Here is a 25677-nt window from a genome sequence, read left to right on the forward strand (position 1 = left end):
GCTCCTGTTAGGAACCCACCACTAGTTAGGCACGCAATAAAGCAAGATAAAAATTACATCACAATATATGATGATGAGGTTACAAGAGAAGTTTGCTAACATGGGGTGGTCCTAAAGCCTTGGTGGAAATGTTGAGGTTTGGAGGGAGATCCCCAAAATTTGGGGTCATAGATAGGTATCAGGTCTCAAAAGAATTTGCAGGCTTAAACCTATCTCTTTACTCAAGGGTCAGATTTTATTGTAATTGTATCACTTTACAAGTGGACTGAATTCTAAGAGAACTCAGCAGAGAAACAGAAGCAAGGAGACCCATTTATCCAGCTTTCTGTCATTGACATGCTAATTTTATGATTTAGAAGTGGTCTCTAGAATTTGCTTATCACTGAAAAATTATCACTATTGTCTCAGGAATTTGGTCCCTGGAATTATCCTGAGGCCAGAAGCTATATGACAGTCAGCAATGAATGAACAGTGGTCTATTCAGAATCAGACAGTTGTTGTTCTTAGATTGGGAGTATGGGAAATCCCTGAGGCAGACTTCAAAATCAGAAGATTTAGGATTAATGATTTGTTTTTAGAACAGAAGCCTTCCTAAAATCAGGGGACCACAAAATCATATTACATCAGAAATGTGCATGTAGTTAACCAGAATTCTTATAAAAAAGCCCATTGTGGGTGGGGATGGTAGGATTAATGTATGGTAATGATATTACGATTAACCTGAGGTTTTTATAACTTCACTGAAAGGATAGCAAAGAAGGTTAGTACACAGATGCCATAGTAAGGGAAACATTAATTAAAGTTTGTGGTTTAATATTCTGGTCTATATCCTTTTAGTACTACCTTTTTATTCATTGATTTCTATGGTATATCTAGAATTGATAGATAATGGAATTATAGAACATGTAGACCTGCATTTGTACTTTTCAGCTTAAGGATTTTTGTGAGGTTTGGGCTGGGAACAGTTTGAACTGGAGATAATGATCAGAATCCCACTGATGTAGTGTGGATGCTCTCAATTCCTGTAATTAAGAGGTTAGTTGCAATAAGAGAGTTGTTAAATATCCCCTTTAAATCGGCTGCAGGAATAATTCATTCCCGAATTATTCGTTGCAAAATGAAAGTTTATTGTTGGATAGAAATCAGTTGACCAAAGTGTAAAGTTCTTTGTTTGGTTTTCCTAAAGTCTCTGGGAACAGCCTTCTTTTCAGTGCAGTAATCACCACCAGAGTAGCCAAGGGTTTAAGTCCAAATCCTTTATTATCTCCTTCAAAGTCTTGTCTCCTTTCCTGGGGCTCCATTGCTTTCTTAAAGGCCTTCTTGAGTCTTGCTTTCAGTGGAGAAGCTAAGGAGGAGAGCCTGCCACCACAGGGTGTGAGATGGGATGAATCTGTCTGAGTCCAAGGGCTTGTGCTTCAGCCTCTAGTCTGCTTGTCTTCTCTAGCTCTGTGCTTCTGAATCAATCTAGCTGAAGCTCCCAGCTTATATGCTCTACACTGAGTATAAACCAATCATTATATCACTAAGAAACCATTATTTGTTACAAGATTAACTCAATCATACTGAATTTAGAAAACTATTAATCACCATGCTAAACTAGATAACCACTGTCTCATCAATTCCACTTAGCACCCTGTAAGAATCCTTGTTTCAAGTTCAGAGTTCTGGCCCATAACACCAAGGGACTGACTTCTATAGTGCAAACATCTATTAAGGAGAATGCTCAGTGGACAGAGTCCTAGCAAAGTGCATGATCCATCTGCAATGACCTTACTTGAGAGAGGCTGTTATATTGGGTTTCTTGATGGGGGCTGGGACAGCCAGAGCTGATCAGACCAGGATTCCTCAATGGAATGAAAATTTAGAATTTCTATGGGAGTTGATTTATCCCTGAATTACTATTCATTGCTTCTCTTATCCTGAAAGGTTTGAGCTCTGTCTTGACTTCTTGGATCCTAGGAGAACCTGATCTCTGAGATCAGAAAAGGGGATACAATCTCAGAGTGATAATCTTAAAGGGAATAGTTCCCTTTCCCTTTCATCCCCCCATAAGCAGTTAAAACTTAAATTCATTCGGGGGAAAAAGGACAAAGATATCAACTTCATATAGCTACTTCAAGTTGATTAAGGTTGTAGAGATATTGGGGGATCCAAGCCAGAAGGAGATGGTGTGAGAATTGAAGACAGAAGCCAACATCTGATTGTGTGTCATGTATCCCAATCAGTAGGTTGGAAGGCAGTTGAAAATTCACAGCTTGAAGTCTAGAGAAAAAAATTCTCAGGAACAGATTAAAAGTAAGGTATTCTCCAGGATTGGGATGATGACATTTAGAAATTGGGCCTTTTGAAGAAAAATGCATAAAGTCCCATTTGTGGGCTGCCTTAAGAATGCTGATAGCCTATTGCAACATATCTAACATATATAGGACTGCTTGCCATCTAGGGGAGGGGGTGGAGGAAGGGAGAGGAAAAAATCGGAACAGAAGCGAGTCCAAGGGATAATGTTGTAAAAAAATTACCCTGGCATGGATTCTGTTAATATAAAGTTATTATAAAATAAAATTAAATTAAATTTTAAAAAATGCACAAGGGAAAGGGAAAAAAAAGAATGCTGATAGCCCACCTAACACTTCCCATAGAGCTCCCTACTAAAAATAGTTAAGGAGTTTACAAATAGTTTTGTCTCTCCCTCTGACTCTATGTGGTCCTGCTGCAGTCAGGGAATGAAAAGGGAAAGAAACTTTACTCTCTTAACTCTCTGCACGATTCTCCCCAATGTAATTGAATTGCTTTGGAATTTTACTCCTCAGCCATTATTCCCAATGGACTTTCCTAAAGTTGCAACTTTGGCCAAAGTTGGAGCCTACAGGAAAGCAGACCTTTAATTGCTGGCAGGGGTATGGAATGCCAATCAAGAAAAATAGGAGAGAACATTATGCTAGGAGCAAAAAATTCCCACCTTTAAAGTTAAGTAGGAGAGTGAGAGAAAGGACATAGCCTGCTTTCCTGGAGTGCTATTTTGAGAAGCTCCTTTCCACAAGGAGCTGAGGCAGATTTAAGCAAAGGGCTTAGCAAAAAAACAAACAAAAAAAGCAGTTTGGAATCCCCTTTCTTTCTAGACAGCCCTGTGAGCATGGAAAAGCATAGTTTTGAGACCTCTTCAGTTAAAAAGGCTGTGACAGTCACTGCTCTAAGGCAGGATGACTAAATCAGAGAAACCAGATCCGATTTTAAAATATATGGGACAAGCATGCTTCCAGAGAGAGCTAGAAGCTGCCACTTCTTTAAGAGACAAAGGGGTCTGGGGTGGGTATGGCTCTGCTTGTCTGGACATCCAATAAACTTCTGTTAATTTAAAATTTGGGTGAAAAATTTTTTCTGAAGATTTGAGAAGATAAGATTGAATCCCCAGTCTTCCCATTATATAGAACCCCAATAAGGAGACAGGGTAGGAGCATTTAAATGACATGTTACCAAGCTAGCAAGGACAGAGGAGAGGTCTGAAACAGGTCTTGAGTTTCTCTGTAATCCCCACTCTATGGGGTGGGGGTGGGAGGGAGGAGGGAGGAGAGACCCAAGTTGCAGAGTAAGAGTGAAGGAGAAATGTTCTTACCCTGACACTTCCCGAATAATGAAGGTTCCTCTGTTAATTCCATGTTGGCACTGGAGCAAGGGGGAGATCGACCAAACCTCAAACTTCTGCCTAAGAACAGGGCATTGGGGAGACAGCTTAACCCCTGTAGTTTTTGGGAGTAGCAGCCAAGGGTAGAGAGACATGTCTCCAAATCTCGCTTTAATTTCATGACCTATCTCCTTGGCTGAAGCTTGATTGCTGTCACTAAAAACTCCAGCAGTTGTATGTAACAACAGAGTGGGAGAAGCTTGAGGGCTCAAGCTTGGCTTCTCTAGGTTTCTCCATTTATCTCCCCAGGACAGATCAAAGAAAGTGCTGGACCTTGGACCCCTGAGAGAGTGGGGTCCCAGAGTAATGGCCAGGTTTCTCCTTAGTCTCTGAAAGAGACACTTCCTCTCGAGTGTCTCAGAGTTTCTGTTTGAGGGCAGAGCTTAAAATCAGAATCCTGGAAAATCTGGAAGGCCCAGGATTCAGGTCAGATGAGAGTAAAAGGAGTTTAGGAGTGCTTTGAGATGCAAAGGAAGGTTCCTTTGTATCTGGATTGGCTGGATAGAGGGAGTTCGATTCCCTTCCAGCAAAATCTAAGCATCTTAAGGGAAATGAGCAGAACCAGGAGATCATTATATACCTCAACAATGATACTGTTTGAGGATGTATTCTGATGGAAGTGGATCTCTTCGATAAAGAGAGCTAATTCAGTCTCAAATGATCAAAGATGGGCAGTAGCAGCTACACCCAAAGAAAGAACACTGGGAGATGAATATAAACTGCTTGCATTTTTGTGTTTCTTCCCGGATTATTTATACCTTCGAATTCAATTCTCCCTGTGCAACAAGAAAACTGTTCTGTTCTGCACACGTATATTGTATCCAGGATATACTGCAACCTATTCAACATGTAAAGGATTGCTTGCCATCTGGGGGAGGGAGGGAAAAAATCGTAACAGAAGTGAATGCAAGGGATAATGTTGTAAAAAATTACCCTGCCATGAGTTCTATCAATAAAAAGTTATTTAAAAAAATCTAAGCATCTTAAGCTTTCTATTTAGTGCATTCTTCTCAAGCCAGATGTCTCTTCTCAGGGAAGGATGTTTATTGAATGTAATTTTCATTGCATCGTGGTCTGAAAAGGATGCATTTACTATTTCTGCCTTACTGCATTTGAGTTTGAGGTTTTTATGTCCTACTATATGGTCAATTTTTGTATAGGTTCCATGAACTGCTGAAAAGAAAGTGTATTCCTTTCTGTCTGCATTACATTTTCTCCAGAGATCTATCATATCTAACTTTTCTAGTATTTTATTTACCTCTTTGACTTCTTTCTTATTTATTTTGTGGTTTGATTTATCTAATTCTGAGAGTGCAAGGTTAAGATCTCCCACTATTATAGTTTTACTGTCTATTTCTTCTTGCAGCTCTCTTAATTTCTCTTTTAAGAATTTAGATGCTACACCACTTGGTGCATATATGTTTAATATAGATAGTGCTTCATTATCCATGCTACCCTTTAGCAAGATATAGTGCCCTAGGGAAGGATGTTTAGAGGCAGAGGTATTTCATATCATTTTGGACAGGTAAAAGCTTTTAGTTTCTCCCCCAAATTCTTGCAGCACCTGTCGTGTGTCTAGACATCATAGAGCAAAGAGGCCTTTTGTCAGTCTACAGCAATTCCCATGAGGCATTTCCTGAGAATTGTGCTCGAGCCTGGGACTCTGACACAAAGCCCAAGCCTAACCTGGGTGATTGGGTGTCCACTACAGAATAGGAAAGAAAAAAAAAAGTTTTTTTTTTTTTTTTTTTTTTTTGTTGTTGTTACCTTATCCAGATTTTCAGAATTTCCCTTTCTCTATAGATAAGTGTGACAAATGGAGGCCTTTTGTCAGAGAATGCAGGTATTCTCCCTGGGAAAATGCTTCTTGAGCCAGAGGCTCCAACAGCCCAAAACCGAATGTGGTTCTGAGTATCCACATTTCTGAGTGAGGAGTCATGTTGGTTTTTGTTTGTTTGTTTGTTTGTTTTTAATCATTATAGGATGTTGTGATAGGTGATCTCTTCTAGGTGATATTTTTGGATCAAAGTGATTTTAGAAGCCACTCTTCCAAATCCCAAGTCCAGTTATAAGGCATATTTCTAGATTCAAATACTACATGCAAAGTACAGGAAGCACCCATAACTTGCCCTGTACACTTTTCCATAATAGAGACATTATCGATTAATAAGCATTTTGTTGAATCTAGAATCTAGAAGCCTAGGTTTGACTCCTGACATAGACACTGCTTGACCATAGGTGAGTCATTTGAATTCTTAGGATCCTGATTTTACTCATAATAAGAATTATTATTATATGCAAGATAGGTGTGGTATATATAGTTCATATACCATATAATTAGTATATGAACATTAACACTAACAAAATTAAGTATTTTCATTTTTAAAGGGAAAGTCTAAGGATTTCCCTTTAAAAGTGAATATACTTTATTAATTATACTTATAATTTACTGTAATTGTGTCTGTATTTTCATGAATTTCCATAGCATGTCAACATATTCTATAGAATAGAAGAGTAAGTTTGTAACTTTTCAACATAAAAGTAACAGTTCTTTCAAGATGGAAACTAGTTACTGGATCTACATTAGAGTTTGTAACTTAGACTCAATGAAATTTCTACTAAACAGTTAATAGAAATTACCTATTGAATGTAATAATGTTATTATTATCTATCAAATAAGATACCTTCTAAAATTATTCTGTCATTTTGTAAAGTAAAAATTGTCAGGAGAGTAGAAAAAAGTCAGGGAGGATTTTATCCATCATTCTATGTTACCTAGGAAGGTTCCCCTTACTATTAAACTATACTGACAGTTACATTTTCTCTCCTGATCCTTAGAACTTCTTTTCCTAAGATTCCAAAGATCAATACTGTTTTCAATAGTAACAGAAAGTCAAGGAAAAAAGATTAGTGACTATAGATATTCTCACATTATTCTCTATTATGCTGTTCAAGAACTAATTATGACATCTGCCATTTTTGTCTATAATGTGAGAATGTCTATATTATCTTGGAAGTAATGTTCTCACTATAATAAATGATGAGCACCGGCACTCTACTTACATTGAACTTGATTTTGATGTTCAAAATAATAAATAATACTTGATAATTTAAGATGCTCTCAAGACTTCTCTGAAATCATCCTGTTGATTGTTTCTTACAGAACAATAATATTCCATAACATTCATATACCATAACTTATTCAGCCATTCTCCAATTGATGAGCATCCATTCAGTTTCCCCTTTCTTGCCACTATAAAAAGGGCTTTCACAAATACTTTTGCGCATGTGGGTCCTTTCCCTCCTTTAAGATCTCTTTGAGATAAAGGGCCAGGAGGAAGACTGCTTGATCAAAGATATGCACAGTTTGATAACCCTTTGGATATAGTTCCAAATTGCTCTCCAGAATGGTTGAATTTGTTCCCAGTTCAACCAACAATGTATCAGTGTCCCAATTTTCTCACATGCTCTCCAATATTCGTCATTATCTTTTCCTGTCATCTTAGCTAATCTAAGAGATGTATAGTGGTACCTCAGAGTTATCTTTAATTTGCATTTCTCTGATCAATAGTGACTTACAGCACCTTTTCATATGACTAGAAATGGTTTCAATTTCTTCATCTGAAAATTATCTGACCATATCTTTTGATCATTTATCAATTGGAGAATGGTTTGAATTATTATAAATTTGAGTCAATTCTCTATATTTTAGAAATAAGTCCTTTATCAGAACCCTTGAATGTAAAAAATGTTTTCCCAGTTTATTGCTTCCTTTTTAATCTTGTCTGCATTACTTTTGTTTGCACAAAACCTTTTTAACTTAATATAATCAAAATTATTTATTTTGTGTTCAATAATGAATAATGATCTTCTTTGATCATAAATCCCTTCCTTCATAGATCTGAGAGGTAAACTATACTAGGTTCTTCTAATTTGTTTATAATATCATTCTTTATGCATAGATCATGAACCCATTTCAGTCTTAATCTTGTTATATGGTGTTAGGTGTGGGTCAATGCCTAGTTTCTAGTATACTAGTTTCCAATAATCCCAGCATTTTTTGTCACATAGTAAGTTTTTATCCACAAAGCCTTTTTAACCACAAATCTTTGGGTTTATCAAACACTAGATTACTATATTTGTTGACTGTTATGTCCTGTGAACCTAACCTATTTCACTGATCGACTACTTCATTTCTTAACCAATACCAAATGTTTTTGATGACTGCTGCTTTATAATATACTTTTAGATTTGGCACAGCTAGGCCACCTTCAATTGCATTTTTTCATTAATTATCTTGAAATTCTTGACCTTTTGTCCTTCCAGATCACTTTTGTTATTATTTTTCTATATCTGTAAAATAGTTTCTTGGGAGTTTGATTTTTGGGAATTACTATATGAGTAGATTAAGTAGTATTGTTGTTTTTATTATATTTGCTTGGTCTACCCATAAGCACTTGATATTTTTCCAACCTATTAGATCTGACTTTATTTGTGTGAAAAGTGTTTTGTAGTTGTGTTCATATAGTTTCTAACTTTGCCTTAGCAGATAGATTCCCAAATATTTAATATTATCTACAGTTATTTTAGATGGAATTTCTCTTTGTATTCTTGGTTTTGGGCTTTGTTGGTTATATATAAAAATGCTGATGATTTATGTGGACTTATTTAGCAGCCTGCAACTTTGCTAAAGTTGTGAATTCTTATAGTTTTTTATTTGATTCTCTAGGGTTCTCTAATTATCCCATCATATCATCTGCAAAGCATCATAATTTGATTTCTTCATTATCTACTCTAATTCCTTCAATCTCTTTTTTCTTCTCTTATTGCCAAAGCTAATATTTCTAATACAATATTGAATAGTAATGGTGATAGTAGGCAAACTTGTTTCACCCCTGAATAAGAAGCTATTATTAAAAAAAGAGTTCAAAAATAAAAATATTTCTGCTCTGGATTAATTTTATCAAGATGGTTTTATCAAGATGATAGTAAAGCATGGGATTGTGTCTTTAGATATTCCATTTTCCACAGAGGACTTATGCAAAAGATCATCGTATATGTACTAAAATCTGACATTTGAAAGAATTGTTATGGTTTATTATTTTTTTGAACAAGGAATGTATCATGCATGAATATATCAATAAATGTACTTTGAAAGTGCAAACATTTTAACCTATTCAGTTCTTAAGTGTTATAATGACTATGAAAAGGAAAATGTCATTTTGAGTGATTAGTATTTTTTCTTATATCACGTTACTGTCTATACTCCTAACAACAGAAACGCAGTGAGTCAAGGTGTTTTGAAAGCATAAGTAAATCTTATACAATTTATTTGGATTATTTTAAAATGCACTAATATTCAGTATTTCTAAACATTTGTTGCTTCTAGGTGGGAAAGGTGGGAAAAGGAAGAAAAATAAAAACTCTTCTAAATCCCAGAAAAACAATGGATCAACCTGGGCTAATGTCCCACTACCTCCTCCTCCAGTTCAACCCCTCCCTGGCTCAGAGTTAGAGCACTATGCAGCAGATCAGCAGGAAGCTGGGTAATATGCTTTTGTGTGTGTGTGTGTGTGTGTGTGTGTGTGTGTGTGTGTTTGTGTGTGTGTGCATGCCTGTGTGTATGTGTAATTTGTTTTATTTGTAATTTATGGAATATAACAAACATTTCCATAACATAGTACAATTGAAGTATAATTGCACAGGAAAGAGCATACAACTGGCTATTGCTTTTAAATATATAAACAGTTATCAGGAGAACTTTTTTTTTCTCCCTCACCATTCCTGCCCTAGAGATGGCTACCATTATAGCTGCCTTATATTTTGTTCTTATTCTGGGTCTCTGTCATCGTTCTATGCTTTGTGAAACTTATTTGTTTAATTTGAGCCTTCCTTATTGAAGAGATCTCTGAGAAAATGAACTGCCTCTGCCAATGAAAGATTATATCACAATGCAATAATACATTTTGTTTTTCCTTGTGTTCTCACTTCTTAGCACAGTGGCTGGAATAGAGTAAGCACTTAATAAATTCATGTTGACAATTTGAAACTGTTCAACTTATAATTATAGAACTATCTGGAATAATGACATCCTGGTAATTTTTTCAGGGTCACGAAGCTATTATGTGTCAGAGATGGGATTTGAAACTACATCTTTTCAATTCAAAGATACATTCTGTATCTGATAGGCCAGACTCTTTTTAATCTTTTTTTTTATGTTTGCTATACATTATTTTACTGACAAATGCAAGGTTTTTCATATACTGAGTATTGATTTTTAATCTGTCATTAAGAAGCCACTCTTAGAAAAGGCCAAAAAAAGAATAAAGTTCCTTAATCATTCTTTACAAGTTTTTAATGACTTGGTATCTAGAAATTAAATAAAATATCATCACAATAGGATAATTGATCAGATAACACCAACTATTGTTGTAGTAAGGGAATCATAGGTTTTTATGTAGGAAAAGTAAGAAAAGCTAAATATAGTTTTTGAATTAGAAAAGTCTCTTTGGTCATCTTTTGTTTTAGCCACAACTCTTTAAAAACATGACATGTATATTTTAATGAATTAAAACAAAACAGATCTCTATTTACTTTGCCTTGTCCCTCACATAGAGACAGAATATTGATCTTTATCAGGAAGGATAGAATCTCATACTACTGGGCTTTAAGACTTGGATTACAAATGTATATTTAAATATGTATTTAGCATATATATTTATTGTATATGTATTTAGTATTGTATAATATTACCCATTTTAGTCATCTGCACTTAGCACATTTATATTTCTTTCAGCACAATACAATGAAATAGTAATAGATTTGTATAAAGACATTGTCTTTATATTCCTAAATGTTTTATAAGAACTGACTAATATTAATACAGAAGTTTAAGATTTGCAAAACATTATGCATATGTTATTTAATACCTTATTTAATCTCATTTAATACACCTCTTTGAGCTAGATGCTGTTTACAGATGAAAAAAATTTGCATAACCTGACCATGATCATCAAACAGACAGTAAAGTGTATGAGGCAGAATTTTTGTCTCAGCTCTTCCTATTAAGTCAATTACTTTATTCCTGATTTAATCATTTATTCATTTATTTATTTGAATAAATTCTTATATTATTATTATTATTATTATTAAATAAGACAAAGAATTTATCTTAATTGCTACTCAGCTTTAATTACTGAATGGATACAACCTCAGCAAAACTGAGATTGCTGAAGACCTTAGCTTAAAAAAGCCAAGGTCTCCTATTCAATGAGGGCCTACTCCTATCATTTGGAACTGTGTGTTGCCACTTGACCCAGATGGCTCTGGAGGGGAAAGTGAGGCAGGTGGCTTTGCACAGTTCTCCTTCATTTAAATCCAATTCACTTGCATGTCATGTGTATGTCTTTGAAAATGAAGAACAAATAACATTTCACAATACCACCTCATAATATGAGTCAACCCTTGCCATGATGTTGGAATCACCAATTCCTCTTTGTGCTACATATGTTAAATATTGGATTTATTTATTTAACAAGTATATATCCAGAATATTTTGCCAAAATTTAATTTTTTTTATTTTTAATTTATGGAATAAAACAAACTTCCTTAACAGCACATAATAAAAGTATAATTTCACAGGAAAGGGCACAAATTATTTGAATTTTTTTTTAGTTTTCATAAATGTCAAAGTGATTTTTACGTAGTTCACATAGTGTTTTATATAGTCTCATCCCAACACCTCATCTTCCCTTCCTATTCATCTCAATAAACAAAGAACATCCTAACTTTTTCAATGGAATATCTACTCTGAGTTCTACAGAATAACATTCCAATCCAGAAATTGATGTATAATGCCAACTTGATCTTTTCTTGTTACAAATGCCCTCTGTTGCCTCCCTTTCATGTCATCTACCCTATATAGATGTTAATATGCAAAGTAAATTGATACAATTTTCCCCAGAAATTTCACATCTATAATAAAATACTAAAAGAACCATACTCCTCTTTTTGTGATAAAATGCAATGTGTTACTTTCTGTGATAAATGTTAAAGATACAAATACTGTTAAAGCTACAAACAATGTTAGATATTAGATAGGTTCTTAGAAAAGAGAATGCCCAAAGAGAGAAATTCAGGTTTTTGGCATTTCTGAAAGTAAGAGTGATTAGTGGCAACTAGGATTTATCTTAAATATGGGAGAAAGGGCAATTCTAAAATACAAACTTGTAAAGGAAAAATAATGTGATGGCTTTTCAACAAACCCAACAAGAATATGGAACTCCTCACCACCTCAGAGTCAACAAATCAAATTCAATAAAACATACTAATGTTTGCAAAGTACTCTCTCTGGTCCTTACAAATAAATCTAATCTGTCTTCTTGACCTTATCATATTCAGGAGAATTACAGATTTTTGCTATACATATGAACATATCTCCTATACATAAATATTTCCTATTTGTAAAAACTGAAACATATTTGCATAGTGTATTTGACATAAAGCTATATATTGAACTTAAGGTCTGAGAATCTGTTATCTATGTAACTTGGAAATATGTTGTTTTAATTGTATTATTACATAGCTAAAGTATAATCTATAGTTTCATATAGGCTATATTTACTATATTTCATTTGATATATAAGAATACTAAATTGATGTAGTTTTTTGTGACATGAGCTTAACTTTGTCTACAAACACATACACATATACATATATACATACACACATATGGATGGACAAAAACTCTCCGAGATTAATATAGAGTAAAGAGTTTCAGGTAAAGCATCCTTCAACAATAAAGTACAGATTTCATTGTTTTGCTGAATGTACCTTGCCTCAATAAATATTTATTAACTCTCTTACATGCTAAGTCCTGTTACTCCTGCCCCCTAGCCACTCCCCCCCCCCAAAAATTCCTGAGGTAATGGAAAAAAGTCAGAATCTGAATCTCTAAATTTCAAGAGTGACTTTTATTTTTAAATATAAAAGATAAACATTCTGGATAAATGTAAAATGAATGTACCAGAAAGTCATAAATAGATTAGAATGGAAGATACTACTGGAGGAAGATTAAAAGGAAGTTTGTATAGGCTCTATGTTTTAGAATGATCTAATATTTTTCACATCATAAGTAACAGAATTGATTTTATTTGTCTTCAATATATTAAAAATAAAAAAAATTGCATTGAATATTAAAAAAGTTCATAATGTATGAGTATATAAAACACATGAACATAATCACAAATTTTTATATTCTCTAATATTGCTCTTATATCAGCTCTTATCTGTTATTAATTATGACAATATATATCATGAGTGGTAGTGTCACTATTTGCTACTTTGTTAAGATATATAATAATAGGGACAGTTGGTGTAGGTGTTGGTGTAATAGGAGTTGGTATAGTGGATAGAGCACCAGCCCTGAAGTCAGGAGGACCTGAGTTCAAATTTGGCCTCAGATATTTAACACTTCTTGGCTGTGTGACCCTGTTCAATTCACTTAAACTCTAATTACCAGCAATACATATATATATATATATATATATATATATATATATATAAAATCTTTCTTCCTCAAAATTTCAAATTACTGATTTTTCTACTCAATTTTTCCATTATTAATACACAATCAATACATATTGATCTCTAATTGCTCAGAAGCTAGCTAAGAATTTCTAAGAATCCATTCTGTGTTAAAATTTTTACAATTCAAAAAAATGTGTAATATGGCTCCATTAGAAATAAATTTATTTTTGTTCTGAATACACAGCATCCCAGAATAATTGTTCTTAATACATCCTTTTGGATAATATACCACTTGGCAAAAGTATCCCAAACTATATTTCTCAGCATTCCCAATACTGAACATTTTTTAAACTGCTCATGACACTAGGTAAAAACCAGTATTTTGTTTTGTTGCAAAGGTATATTGACATGTCTTTGCTACTATTTCACTTCATTGTATTGCTATTACTAATTTGATTTTTATACTTGACCTTTAACAAGTTACTTCATAGGCAAAATTGATTTTTTTGTCATCCTTCTCAATATTCACTAGGCAAGATATATAGTACGATGCTTCTTTATTTAACTGACAAAGGGGCAATAGAACTAATTAAATTTGGTGACATAAAGTTTGCTTGTTGCTTAACTGTAAAGATAATTGTGGTTTTGTTTTTATTTTTTTGAAAATTTCAGTTATGATAGTGATGGCTGGTGTCCACCATTACCAGTTCAAACATATTTGCACCAAGGCATGGAGGATGAGCTAGAGGAAGATGATGACCGAGTCCCAACACCTCCTGTTCGAGGAGTGGCCTCTTCACCTGCTGTCTCATTTGGACAACAATCTACTGCAACTTTAACACCCTCCCCACATGAAGAAATGCAACCCATACTTCAGGCTCACCTTGATGAGCTGACCAGAGCCTATCAGTTTGATATAACAAAGCAAACATGGTAAATATCAAAACTGAAATAATGGAGATCTAAAAAGACCAGCATGTATATACAATATTGACTTCAAGTATATATAAGAATTCAGCAAGAAGATATTTTAGAGTTCACATAGACAAATTCCCATGTTTCATAATTGATAAACCAATTAGGATATTTAGTAATTGACAATTCTTCTAAATTGGGGTTGGAATACATATTTCTCTGACAATTCAATTAAACATATATTGTATATAGTTGACTTTCAAAAACCTGACACATAGTAAATGCTATATTAATATTTATTCCCATCCATTTCCCTCATTCATTCTCTGTTAAATTGAAATTGTATGTATGTATGTATACACACATAACATTTTTAGGTATGTGTAGTTTGTGTCTGTAATAAACTATGATTATTGACATTCAATTTTGGTTTCTTTCACAGAAACTTGTTTAGGTCACACACACACACACACACACATACACACACACACATTTACACATGCATATGCATATATTTTGCAAGAAAAAAATGTAATACATAAGAATCCAAATTTATTATGACAGCTATTTGTATATGACCCAGTGATTGGACTTAAGATGTCAGATAAGCCTAAATTTAATTCTGCCTCAGATACTTTTTTAGCTGTTTGACCTTAAGCAAGTCACTTAAATTCTCTCAACATCACTTTAGTCATTAGTAATATAGGGATAACAACAGTATTTACCTTACAATGTTGTAAGGTAAGTAAGTTGCAAACATCAAAACACTATATAAATGTTACTTATAATCATTATTATATAAAGAAAAAAAATTGATTGTAAACTCCAGGCTACTGTCTTTTTTTTTCTTCCAAATTATAAAATTATATTAGTTTTATAAATTGAAAAAGCCATGGGTGCCAAAATGTAGCAGTCTTTGCAGATGTTCCTTGTAAGATGTCATGGAGACAAATCAAACAGAGAAGAGGAGTACAGTCAGAACAGGCATTTACGTTTCTCATCAGTTTTCTGGCTCAGCCTTTTGATGTATTGGCCCATTTAATTACCTCCGACTAAAAAAGCTTACTGGGTCTCTTCTCTCTTTTCTTCCCCATGGGCTATTGAAGAACTTTGGGAGGATCCTGCTCAAAAACAGCTTTCAAGTGCTGCTGCTTTTTTGTTTCTTGTGTTTCTTATGCTCCCCGTTGGGTACCATATGTTGTTTTATGGGAACTGCCTGCCAGTGACTGCTGAAGGTCTAACTCAGACTTGTAGAATGAATAGATCTCTTCATGTGAGAGGATGATGATGATACAAGGAGCTGAGAGGCAGTTAATTGCACTGTCTGACCTCTCTCCTCTTCCCTCTGCCTCCAATTTATTTCATTCCCAATCCACAATCTTATAGATTGACCCCTTCTTTTAGATATTAGTAAACTGATCTCTACAGAGAAAAACTGACTTCCCTAAAGTTAGAGTGTATCCCTTGGTTACTTGGGAGCATATTGTTTATAGCACAGTCTTCTGAGAAGAAGCCGAACAATGACCTGAGGATGTAATAAGTGTTTTCCCTATAGCAAATTACCAAATCTAGCATAAAATCTGAAAGGGCAATACTCTTGGAAGGAAAAATGCTTTGTGTGTATAAATATTTATTATTATGTATCTTTACATATCTTGAGGAAGGGAGGGAGAGAGGAGAGAGGGGGAGAGAGAGAAGAAAGAGAGATAGAGAGAAAGAGAGAGAGGAGAGAGAGGGGGCGGGGAGAGAGAAGACAGGGAGAGAGAGAGGAGAGAAGAGGAGAGAGAGGAGAGAAGGAGACAGAGACGAAGAGAGAGACACGAAAAGACAGAGACAGAGAGAGAGAGAGAGAGAGAGAGAGAGAGAGAGAGAGAGGAAGGGAGGGAGGGAGAGAGGGAGATCTTTGAACCAGTTCTTTCTTTTCTTCTGGCTCTCAAGTATTCTCTAAGGCAGCCACAGTATTAGGGAATTGCTAAAGGAAAAACAATTAAGAAATTTGGAATCCAATTTAAATTGTAATTGATTGCTATTATAATTGATGTTATATTAAGATTAATAAGGCTGTCAAGATGGTAGAAAACCAAGACCCAACTTCTTTTTTTTCATGCTTTTTATTATTTTTTTATTATTTTAAATAACTTTTTTATTGGCAGGACCCATGTCAGGATAATTTTTTACATTATCCCTTCTACTCACTTCTGTTCCGATTTTTCCCCTCCCTTCCTCCACCCCCTCCCCCAGATGGCAAGCAGTCCTATACATGTTAAATAGGTTACGGTATGTCCTAGATACAATATATGTGTGCAGAACCAAACAGTTCTCTTGTTGCACAGGGAGAATTGGATTCAGAAGGTATAAGTAACCCGGGAAGAAAAATAAAAATGCAAACAGTTTATATTCATTTCCCAGTGTTCTTTCTTTGGGTATAGCTGCTTCTGTACATCCTTGATCAATTGAAACTGAGTTAGATCTCTTTGTCGAAGAAATCCACTTCCATCAGAATACATCCTCATATAGTATCATTGTTGAAGTATATAATGATTTTCTGGTTCTGCTCATTTCACTTAGCATCAGTTCATGTAAGTCTCGCCAGCAAGACCCAACTTCTTGAATAATATTGTTTTGTACTTTTTTTCTATTTTGTATTTTTTTCTATAGGCAAGATTAGAACTAGAGAGTGTTTTTGAACAAGCCTCAACTACTACATGATCAGGCAGGCCTTTGAATAACTGTACCCTTTGTAATTTTCATACTTTAAAACCCCACTTTAAAGAGTCTTCCTTCTCAGAAGGACTTTGGTATGCAAACCCATTTTCCTCACTTTGTAAATAAACTTGTGTTTGATTCCTAATTCTCCTGTTTCTAGCCTGACATCCACCAATAGAGACTGGTTGAAAAAAGGAAACTCAAAATTTCAGTTAAGTAGTCAATAAACATTTATTAAGTGGCTATTAAGTGTCAACCATCTTGCTAAATATTAGGAATTGTTTTAAAGGCAAAAGAACAGTCCTTGAGGCTAGCTATCTATTGGAGAAAGACAACAAATAAAGAGAAATTAAAAAAGAGATGGGGAGGGAGAAGAATAGTAAGAGGAGTGAAGAAATCCAGAGGATTAGAGCTGGATGGAAAATTATGAAATAACTGTCCTGAGCACCCTCCTTAAATAGAAGATGTGGAAGGAACTCTTCATTCTTTATCCTGCATCTTCTCAAATCAGAGGAGCCTCAGAGTCAAAGCATACTGTCAACATGTGAATTTTAGTATGGATAACCTTGCAAGAAGATTAGGTTCCTAGGGACGTAATGGCATCCAAAAGAGTGCCCCTGAGTTGGAAATGACCATCTTGGCCAATACATTCTCTATGCTCATTATATTTGTTGTCTTTTTGCATTTTCTGCTCTACTTATGATCCTATTAATCCAGCCTACTTCCACACTACAATAACAGATACTCTAATTATTTCCTGATATCCTTAAAATATCATCAAGGGACTATAATCATGTTCCTTCCCATTTTAATCTTCAAATCCACCTATTTTCCCTTTCATTCTTTCATCTGACCAAGTTCCCAATATGTTGCTACTGAAACACAGCAGCTGGAAGAAAGAATCATTTCAAGAAAAAAATAGATTTGGCTTGAGCATATAGAGTCTACTAAAGACACCTTAGACATGTTCAAGAAGCAATTGAAAAAATGTGCTTGTAGACTAGGGGAGAGATAGAAACCCAATACATTGATTTTAGTTATAGGTAATAATAAAACCATGGATGACAGCACTAACAGAGAGAATTTTAGACATGAAGGAGAGATCAAAGAGTGGAACATTTACAGGTATTTTGAGCCTTGACCAAAATTTGAGATCATATTGATTCTCTCATTTTAGATAAAATTAAGAGAACTAGATAACTACTTATTTAAATATAACTAGTTAGTGCATAATAAAACTAGAATTTATATCTCCTAACTCACTTCCACATGTACTTTTTACCATACTATACAATTTTAATATTATTAGGAGGCTCATGTATGGTGAGGTAGTAGTTTACTTTTGCATAAGGAATGAGAAAGGGAACAGGTATTAGGTAATTACTATATGCCAGACACTGCTAAACACTTTGCATATATTTTATCATTTATTCCTTGCAACAACCCTGAAAGGTAGGTACTATTGTTATCCCTATTTGACAACTAAGCAAATGAGGAAGAAACTTGATTAATTCATGCTGAATTTGAACTCAGGACTTACTTCATGACCAGAACTTTGTCAACTGTGCTACCTAGCCATCTATATAATATTTAAACTAAATGATAGGAACATAAATCTTTAAAATATGTATTCTTGAATGGAAATGGAAGGCATAGCTATTGAGACTTAAAAGATAAGCTATTTTCATAACTAAGCTATCATAATTAGAAAGACAGCCATTTTGGGTTTTACATATCTTAAATATGTGCTATGTAAAAGATGTCTTTCCTCTCTCTTATAGGCACATCCAAAGCAATACTAAACCTCCTCAGCCCCCAGTTCCACCATTAGGTTATGTTTCTGGGACCCTGATTTCAGATTTGGAGACAGATATTCAAGATGATGATGATGATGACAATGATGATGATGAGGAGGAGGAAGAGATGGAAGAAGCATTAGAAATTATCAGGCCCCTAAGATGTCAAGAGCAGACTCCAGGATCCAGTATGGATAATCTAGACAGTTCTCTGACAGGTAACAACCTATTTATATATTTAAATGTATCACAAATCATATATGTTTTAACAAGATTTATTCCATTCTATTTCTGTAGCATCTTAAATATATTAATACCAAACAAAATGTTAAAAGAGGGTTTGGAAATATTTATGCTTTGTTGCAAAAAATGATAAGAAAATTCATGAATTTTATAAAATATTAAAGACATGAAATAAAACTTAATTATGTTCAGAGCTTGTGAAAAGCTCATTTACCAAAGATGCATGTCTCTTACATTTTTTAATTGGCTTTTATAAATGATGTATTTTGTATATCAGAAGCAACATAAAATCTTAAAGTGTATCCTGATATTTTATTCTGTAAAGTATTCACTGATTAAAGAAAAAAAATAGTTCAGAACAAGATTCCTTTAAAGGACAGCACAAAGTATTATTTTAGAATGAAGAAAATGTATATTATATAAAATATATTTTTATACATTTGAGATTCATGGATTTAAAAATTTTATATTTTGAAAACAATAATTATTTATTCAATTTTCTCCTTAATGTCTTATTTCTGCCACAGTGCAAGAAGTTTCAACAAAGTTCATCAAAAATTGAACCCAGAATTAAAAGCTCTAAAGTTACTTTTGAAGCAGATAGAAAACATGTATGAATAAATAGTTTTTGTCCTTAAATAATGAACCCATTACTAAGCATGAAAAATATGCTCTACATATCTGTGATGATTTAGTTCACTGAGAAAAACAAATATTCATTACAAATGCTCAATCTTCATTAGGGTTCCACTAATTTCTGCATTTATTTTTAGGATATCCTTACTTTAAAAAGATCATTTAAATATTCTCTCACTTAATTTTAGTTTGCTTTTTAAGTTTTAAAGATTTTACACTCTTATCTGAGCATAGCAGCTCTGCAAATATATTGAAGCTCCTAGTGATGGACAGTGGAATGTGACAGTGATGAAGCATTGTTACTTATAATTTTCCTAGGCATCCCTTGTTAAATTGAACAGTGTGCAATGCTCTATCCCACTTTTCCATTTGTCTCCTTGGCCTCAGGCTAATCTGAATGCCAAGCTAATTAAGATCTAAAAACTGTAGCTCTACTGCTGTGATTTTCAAAACCAGCTTCAATTAAAGGTTGCAGAATTAAAGTTAAAATCTTAGAATTCAGGGAGGTGACTTATTAGTGTGCTAGTCCACTAAACTACTTTGATTGTTTAGCCAAATCACCTTCAGGTTATATTTTTGCACATTTTTGCATATCTCATTGATAGCTCTGAAGCTTTTCCCCTAGAAATGTAGCATGGGCTTTACAATGATAATACAAGAATAAATAAAATTTTAAAATCAGCTAAACTCATGTCTCTCTTTTGTGACATATCATTAATAGTAGAATTGATAATTATATCTGTAGATCAGGACACTGTCATTTTGAACATTTACATGTTAATCTATTAGCATCATGCAAGATATTCATATAGGACTAGGGTAAGGAAAAAGTGTCATATTTACCATAGTGAATTCACCTGAGTATTCATTCAATGAAGTTATTATAGCTAAGAAAACAAAACCTGCTTTCCAATAGAAAAAAATGAAATTAGCTATACAATTTCAAATATTTAGGTAGCAGACTATTCTTCCTCCCCCCTCCCCCCCTTCACCACTGGTTTCTACAATAAGTTTGCAAGGAAGGTATGCTTAAAGTCTTAATTGATGAGCTTAGAATTAACCTTGCTCGCAAATGTATCTTCTCACAAAGGAAAATAGAGCTTCTGGGTGCATATATTTTATACAATCTGAATGTTAGAAAGAATAGTGTGATAATGAGTAATGTGCTAAAGTGCTTCTGTTTCCTTCAGACCCTTAAGGGTTGGTTTAATTGAGCTAAATGAGGTAGATAATAAAAACACAAAATTACCATTTGCTTTCCAGTTCTTTTGAGATGTTAAGTGCCCACAAAGAAGATTTTTATCTTGGTCTAAGATAGCTTTAACTCTAAAGTTGTGGATAGTTTGAGATAATTGGGTAATTTATTTCAATTAAAATTCTGTACTATCTTTGTATTTTTGTTAATGAATATCCTTTTAAAACAGGATAATATTTAGAATGAATTCCCTGGAGCTCCCAAACCAATCAGAATCATAATCAAAACTTAACCAATACTGGCAGGGGTTAAAAAGCCTTTGTATGAAATTAAGCATAATTTTGCTTGCTTTTATTCCTTTCAGAAGCTTCCATGGTATCTAGGCTGTTTCCATTAATGTGTGTGTGTGTGTATATATATATATATATATATATATATATATATATATATATATATATATATATAAAATCACTATAAATATTTTTTTCTCTTAAACAAGTGATCCATAAAGGACCACTTCTTTGAAATGGTGGTTCATCAGAACAGCTATACCCATTGAAAGAACACTGGGAAATGAGTGTGAACCACAGCATAGCATTTACACTTGTTTGCTTGCATTTTTGTTTTTTCTTCCCAGGTTATTTTTACCTTCTTTCTAAAGCCAATTTTTCTTGTGTAGCAAGACAACTGTATAAATATGTATACATATATTGTATTTAATATATTTAACATGTATGGAAATACCTGCCATTTAGGAGAGTGGGTGGAGGGAATGAGGGGAAAAATTGGAACAGAAGTTTTTGCAAGGGTCAATATTGAAAAATTATCCATGAATATGTTTTGTCAGTAGAAAGCTATAATAAAAAAATATTTTGGACCCTCTAAAAAAAAGTGAAAAAACAATGGTGATTCATGAAGTAGGAAAAAGGCAAATCAAAAGGAGAAATATCAATTGCCCTTTTTCTAATAAACTCACTAAGAGACAATGGTAGCCACATTAAGATTATATGGCTAAATGCAGCTGTTTAAAAATGGCCATAGAAATCATTTAAAAATAATGTTTTAAAGTGTTAGCATCAAAAAAAAAATTGTTATCCCGGAGAAACTGAGGCAAGATAGAGATCAGAGAGTATTTAATATTTTATTTGAAAAGGAGAGATTTACTGGGACCAATGGATCCATGGTTTGGTCCCAGGGCTGAATGAGACTATTATCTCCAAAAATACAGCAAACAATCTGAGTTCTCAATGACATATATACATGTGGCTCAGACATTGACGGTAGACCGAAGCAAGGGCAGAGTGAGGGTGCTGAGAACGGTAATGGGACTCTGACAGGGTGAGATGAGCCATGGAAGATGGGGGGAGGGACCCTGGAGATGGGGAGAGGCATCTTGATAAGACAGTATCTGATATTCTAATAGCTTGGGATGGGGAGAGACATTCTGATATTCTAAAATATAAAATCTTTTATCCTTATCAAATATTCTGGTTAAGAGGGAGGGGTGGTTTTGCAGGATTGAGCAGAACAACTATAAATTGAGGCAGAACAATTAGGGAAACCAAGGCAGGACAATTTAGGGAAACTGAGTCAGTATAATTAGGGAATTTGAGTCAGGACAATAAAAGAAAACTGTGCATAACATCCTTATTTGTGCCTTCCTCTAGTTATCATTCTTTCACATTTATTTGCAAGATTTTCAAACTCAGTCTGCTATTTAATTAAATATATTTAAACATACAATGAAAATTAATGTATGCTATTTAATCAAGTTTATTTCCTTGCATTTCAATCATTCAAAATTTTTCAGTTTTCTAATTTCAGAAAAGTCAAATACTCCCAAATTTATATTCTGAAATTCTCAATTTTTTATGTAATATTACTAACTCATTCAACTATGAAACAAACAAGAAAAAAAATATTATTTCAATAATAGTTATTACCTGAACTGGTCAAAGGGAATCAAAGAGAGTTTTGCTGATCTCAGATTCAGTCATAGGTTCAATACTAGTGACCTCAGTTCAGGAATACATCTTAGCCCATCTCAATAGTTGGTCATAGGATTTTACTATAGCAATATATGGAATGTAGACTGAAAGTTCCCACCATATAAAGGAAACAAATAGAAATTCCTACTTAATTGTTAAAATTACACATGAATATAAAGTTGGATAGGTCCTTATTTTATTACTTTCACGGGTAAAACTCACTTTACCAAACAAATTATATGCAAAACCTTTGATAAAATCTGAAAGTTTTCCTTGAAGCTGAATACATAACTTTTAGTACCTTAGCTCCAAAAAATTATGACCTGAAGAATAGAAATTGCTACCAAAAAATGATTAGGGAAAAATTCAAGTAACAAAAATTCTGTATTATTGCTATCCTTGCCAAAATTAATTAAATATTTGTTTTCTAAAAAGACAGCAGCTTTAAAACTTATTCTATGTATAATTTTTTAATTTCCATAAATAAAGGAAGGAAAAAGGATTTTGATTGTATATTTTCATCTATGTAAATAAAGTTTAAAAGATCCTATTTTAAAAGATACCATTTAGGTATTTTTCACTCAATATGCATTATATATTCCATCTTCTGAATTAAATAATTAGAGGATGGGGGCATATGCAATGTGTTTTAACATAATAGAACTTCTGTAGATTAGACAAGATCAATTATTCAAGTCATCTATTGCCAAGGCAGAGATCAATATTTGGATTGATTTGCTCAGAGGTACATATTACTTACATTTTATTTTACATACAGGAAGATGGTTCATAGATTAAATATATGCTCAGAAAATGGGGAATTGCTAGTTTTTGTATCACATAAAAATAGTAATGTTACAATTAAGAAGGTCATATTATAAAGCACAGACTTTACTGAATCTTAATGGATCTAGGAATATGCATTCATCAGCAAGGAAGGATTTAGCATAAAATGACATGTAAATGAATTGATGACTGATCATAAATTAATTTTAGTGCTGAAAATGAAATAGAGAAACATCAAGATGCCACGTTTTCATAGTAATTTACTGCTCAGTAACATTTTAGCAACTACTCAACATTCCATATACTTTTTTCTTTAGCTGTCTGAGTGAATTTAATAATTTTAGCTTTTCAACAATTTGATTACTGAAAAATGTAAACAAAAATAAATTTGACTAAGTGCCATAAATTCATTTTCATTATATTTTTAAGTATGTATTAATAATACATTTACCTATATAGTGTCAAAAGGATATGGATTGTTTACAGTCTTTTATTTCATTGCTTGCTATATTTTATTTTCTAATGGTGCATTTTTTTTTAGCCACATAAATGTTTCTGTTCTAATTTTTCATAGAAAAGAACTTCTAATAAATGAATCATGGTGTTACTTTTCTTGTAGGAAGTATTCTTCCTAAACCATTTAACAATTTTGCTAAGATCTTAATATATAAGATTTAAAGGAAAAAGATGGAAACACTCACAATGCAAAGACAAGGAAGTGAAGTTTTTAACAGTAAAGAAGTAAGATAATATTGGTTTCAAAGATTTGTATTACATCAATAAGGCTAATGCCCTTCACTTATGTACACAGAAGCAACTCTTTCATTTAGTAAATTATGTACGGAGTTGCTTTGGCCAACAGTTAAGCTATTTATTGATCAAACTTCTAATGATAAACCTTTCTATACCTTAAGTTCAGTATTAGTTGATTATGGGAACTGTTTGGTGTTTTACTAATAAAAGCCTTTTCTACTTTTCATCTTTCCTCTCCCCTTTGTGGGGGTGGGGTGGGATGAGGCTTTTAGAAATTTAAAAATCCTAAATTTAGAAATTTAGAAACTAATTTCATTGGTTTAGAGAACTCCAAGTGAAGAAATTCCTTCTACTGATGTATAATAGTAATTTCTAGTTTATAATCTTAGAGAGTTGTCTTTGATCCTGAGAGCTTAAATGACTTTTTCCCCCTGCTAAGGCAATTAGGGTTAAGTGACTTGCCCAGGGTCACACAGATAGAAAGTATTAAGTGTCTGAGGCCAGATTTGAACTTAGGTCGTCCTGACTTCAGGGCTGGTGCTCTATCTACTGCAACACCTAGCTGGCCCAAGTTTAAGTAACTTTTGCAATTTAACAAAGCCCCTGCATTAGAAGTAGAACTGGAAAGCAATCTATCCTGATTATAAGACCAGCTATCTATTCAGTCTACACATTTCTTCTCAAAACTGATATTTAAAAGCATTTGCCTCAAAATGAATGCATGACCCCTGATTTAATTTATAGGTTGTTTTCTCTTTACCCTGTCTCTTGACCCTGAACTCCTTACTGACTTTTAGGGTGGGATACATTGAAAATTATAAAATAATTGTTTGCCCAGATATCATATGTGTCTTTGGGGAAAAAAATGAATGTTACAACTTGCTATATATTTATTTCTGATTGTTCTATCTATAAATATTTCTTAAAAGTTTATGTGCCAAATACTATTCTTGCACAAACAAACAGACAAAAAAGAAATACATCCTGCCCTCAAAGAACTTACAATGTAATAGTAGAAACAACATGTATTTATGTTGGTATATATAATATGCTTTATATGTATATACACATGTATACCTTTATTATGGCTATATCCAATTTTTAAAAAAATTGCCATTATCACCATCTGTATCTAGACTTCATTAGGAGCTAGCACCACCTTCAAATAATATGCTTTTTTGTTAGGTCCTCAGTGTACAAAGACAAAAATATCCCTGTTCTCAGACTTTGCATTGAAGGAGGCAACACAAATATATATAACAACATATCAAATAAATACTAAATAAATATAATTATGTGAAGGGAGGAAAGGAGGTCTGGTTGACAATCATTTTACATGTCATTGTACATTTGTCCATTATAATAATAGCTTCTGCTATTCCAGCAAACATATTAAAAACATATAAATAACAACAACAAATAACAAATATGAATGGGATTAGTTAAGGG

The 25677-nt window shown here is 33.4% G+C and overlaps 1 protein-coding gene across 1 annotated transcript in view; it reads left to right on the forward strand.

Moving 5' to 3' along the window:
* ROBO2 (roundabout guidance receptor 2) overlaps nt 1-19789 on the forward strand; it is a 636650-nt gene extending 616861 nt beyond the window's left edge. The window contains exons 24-27 of the mRNA XM_051990556.1: nt 9072-9228; nt 13883-14143; nt 18613-18845; nt 19695-19789. Coding sequence (XP_051846516.1) covers nt 9072-9228; nt 13883-14143; nt 18613-18845; nt 19695-19789 — 746 coding nt within the window. The remainder of the gene's footprint in view (nt 1-9071; nt 9229-13882; nt 14144-18612; nt 18846-19694) is intronic.
* The last annotated feature ends 5888 nt before the right edge of the window (nt 19790-25677 follow it).

Source organism: Antechinus flavipes, chromosome 3 (assembly GCF_016432865.1).
Source record: "Antechinus flavipes isolate AdamAnt ecotype Samford, QLD, Australia chromosome 3, AdamAnt_v2, whole genome shotgun sequence".
NCBI lineage: Eukaryota > Metazoa > Chordata > Mammalia > Dasyuromorphia > Dasyuridae > Antechinus > Antechinus flavipes.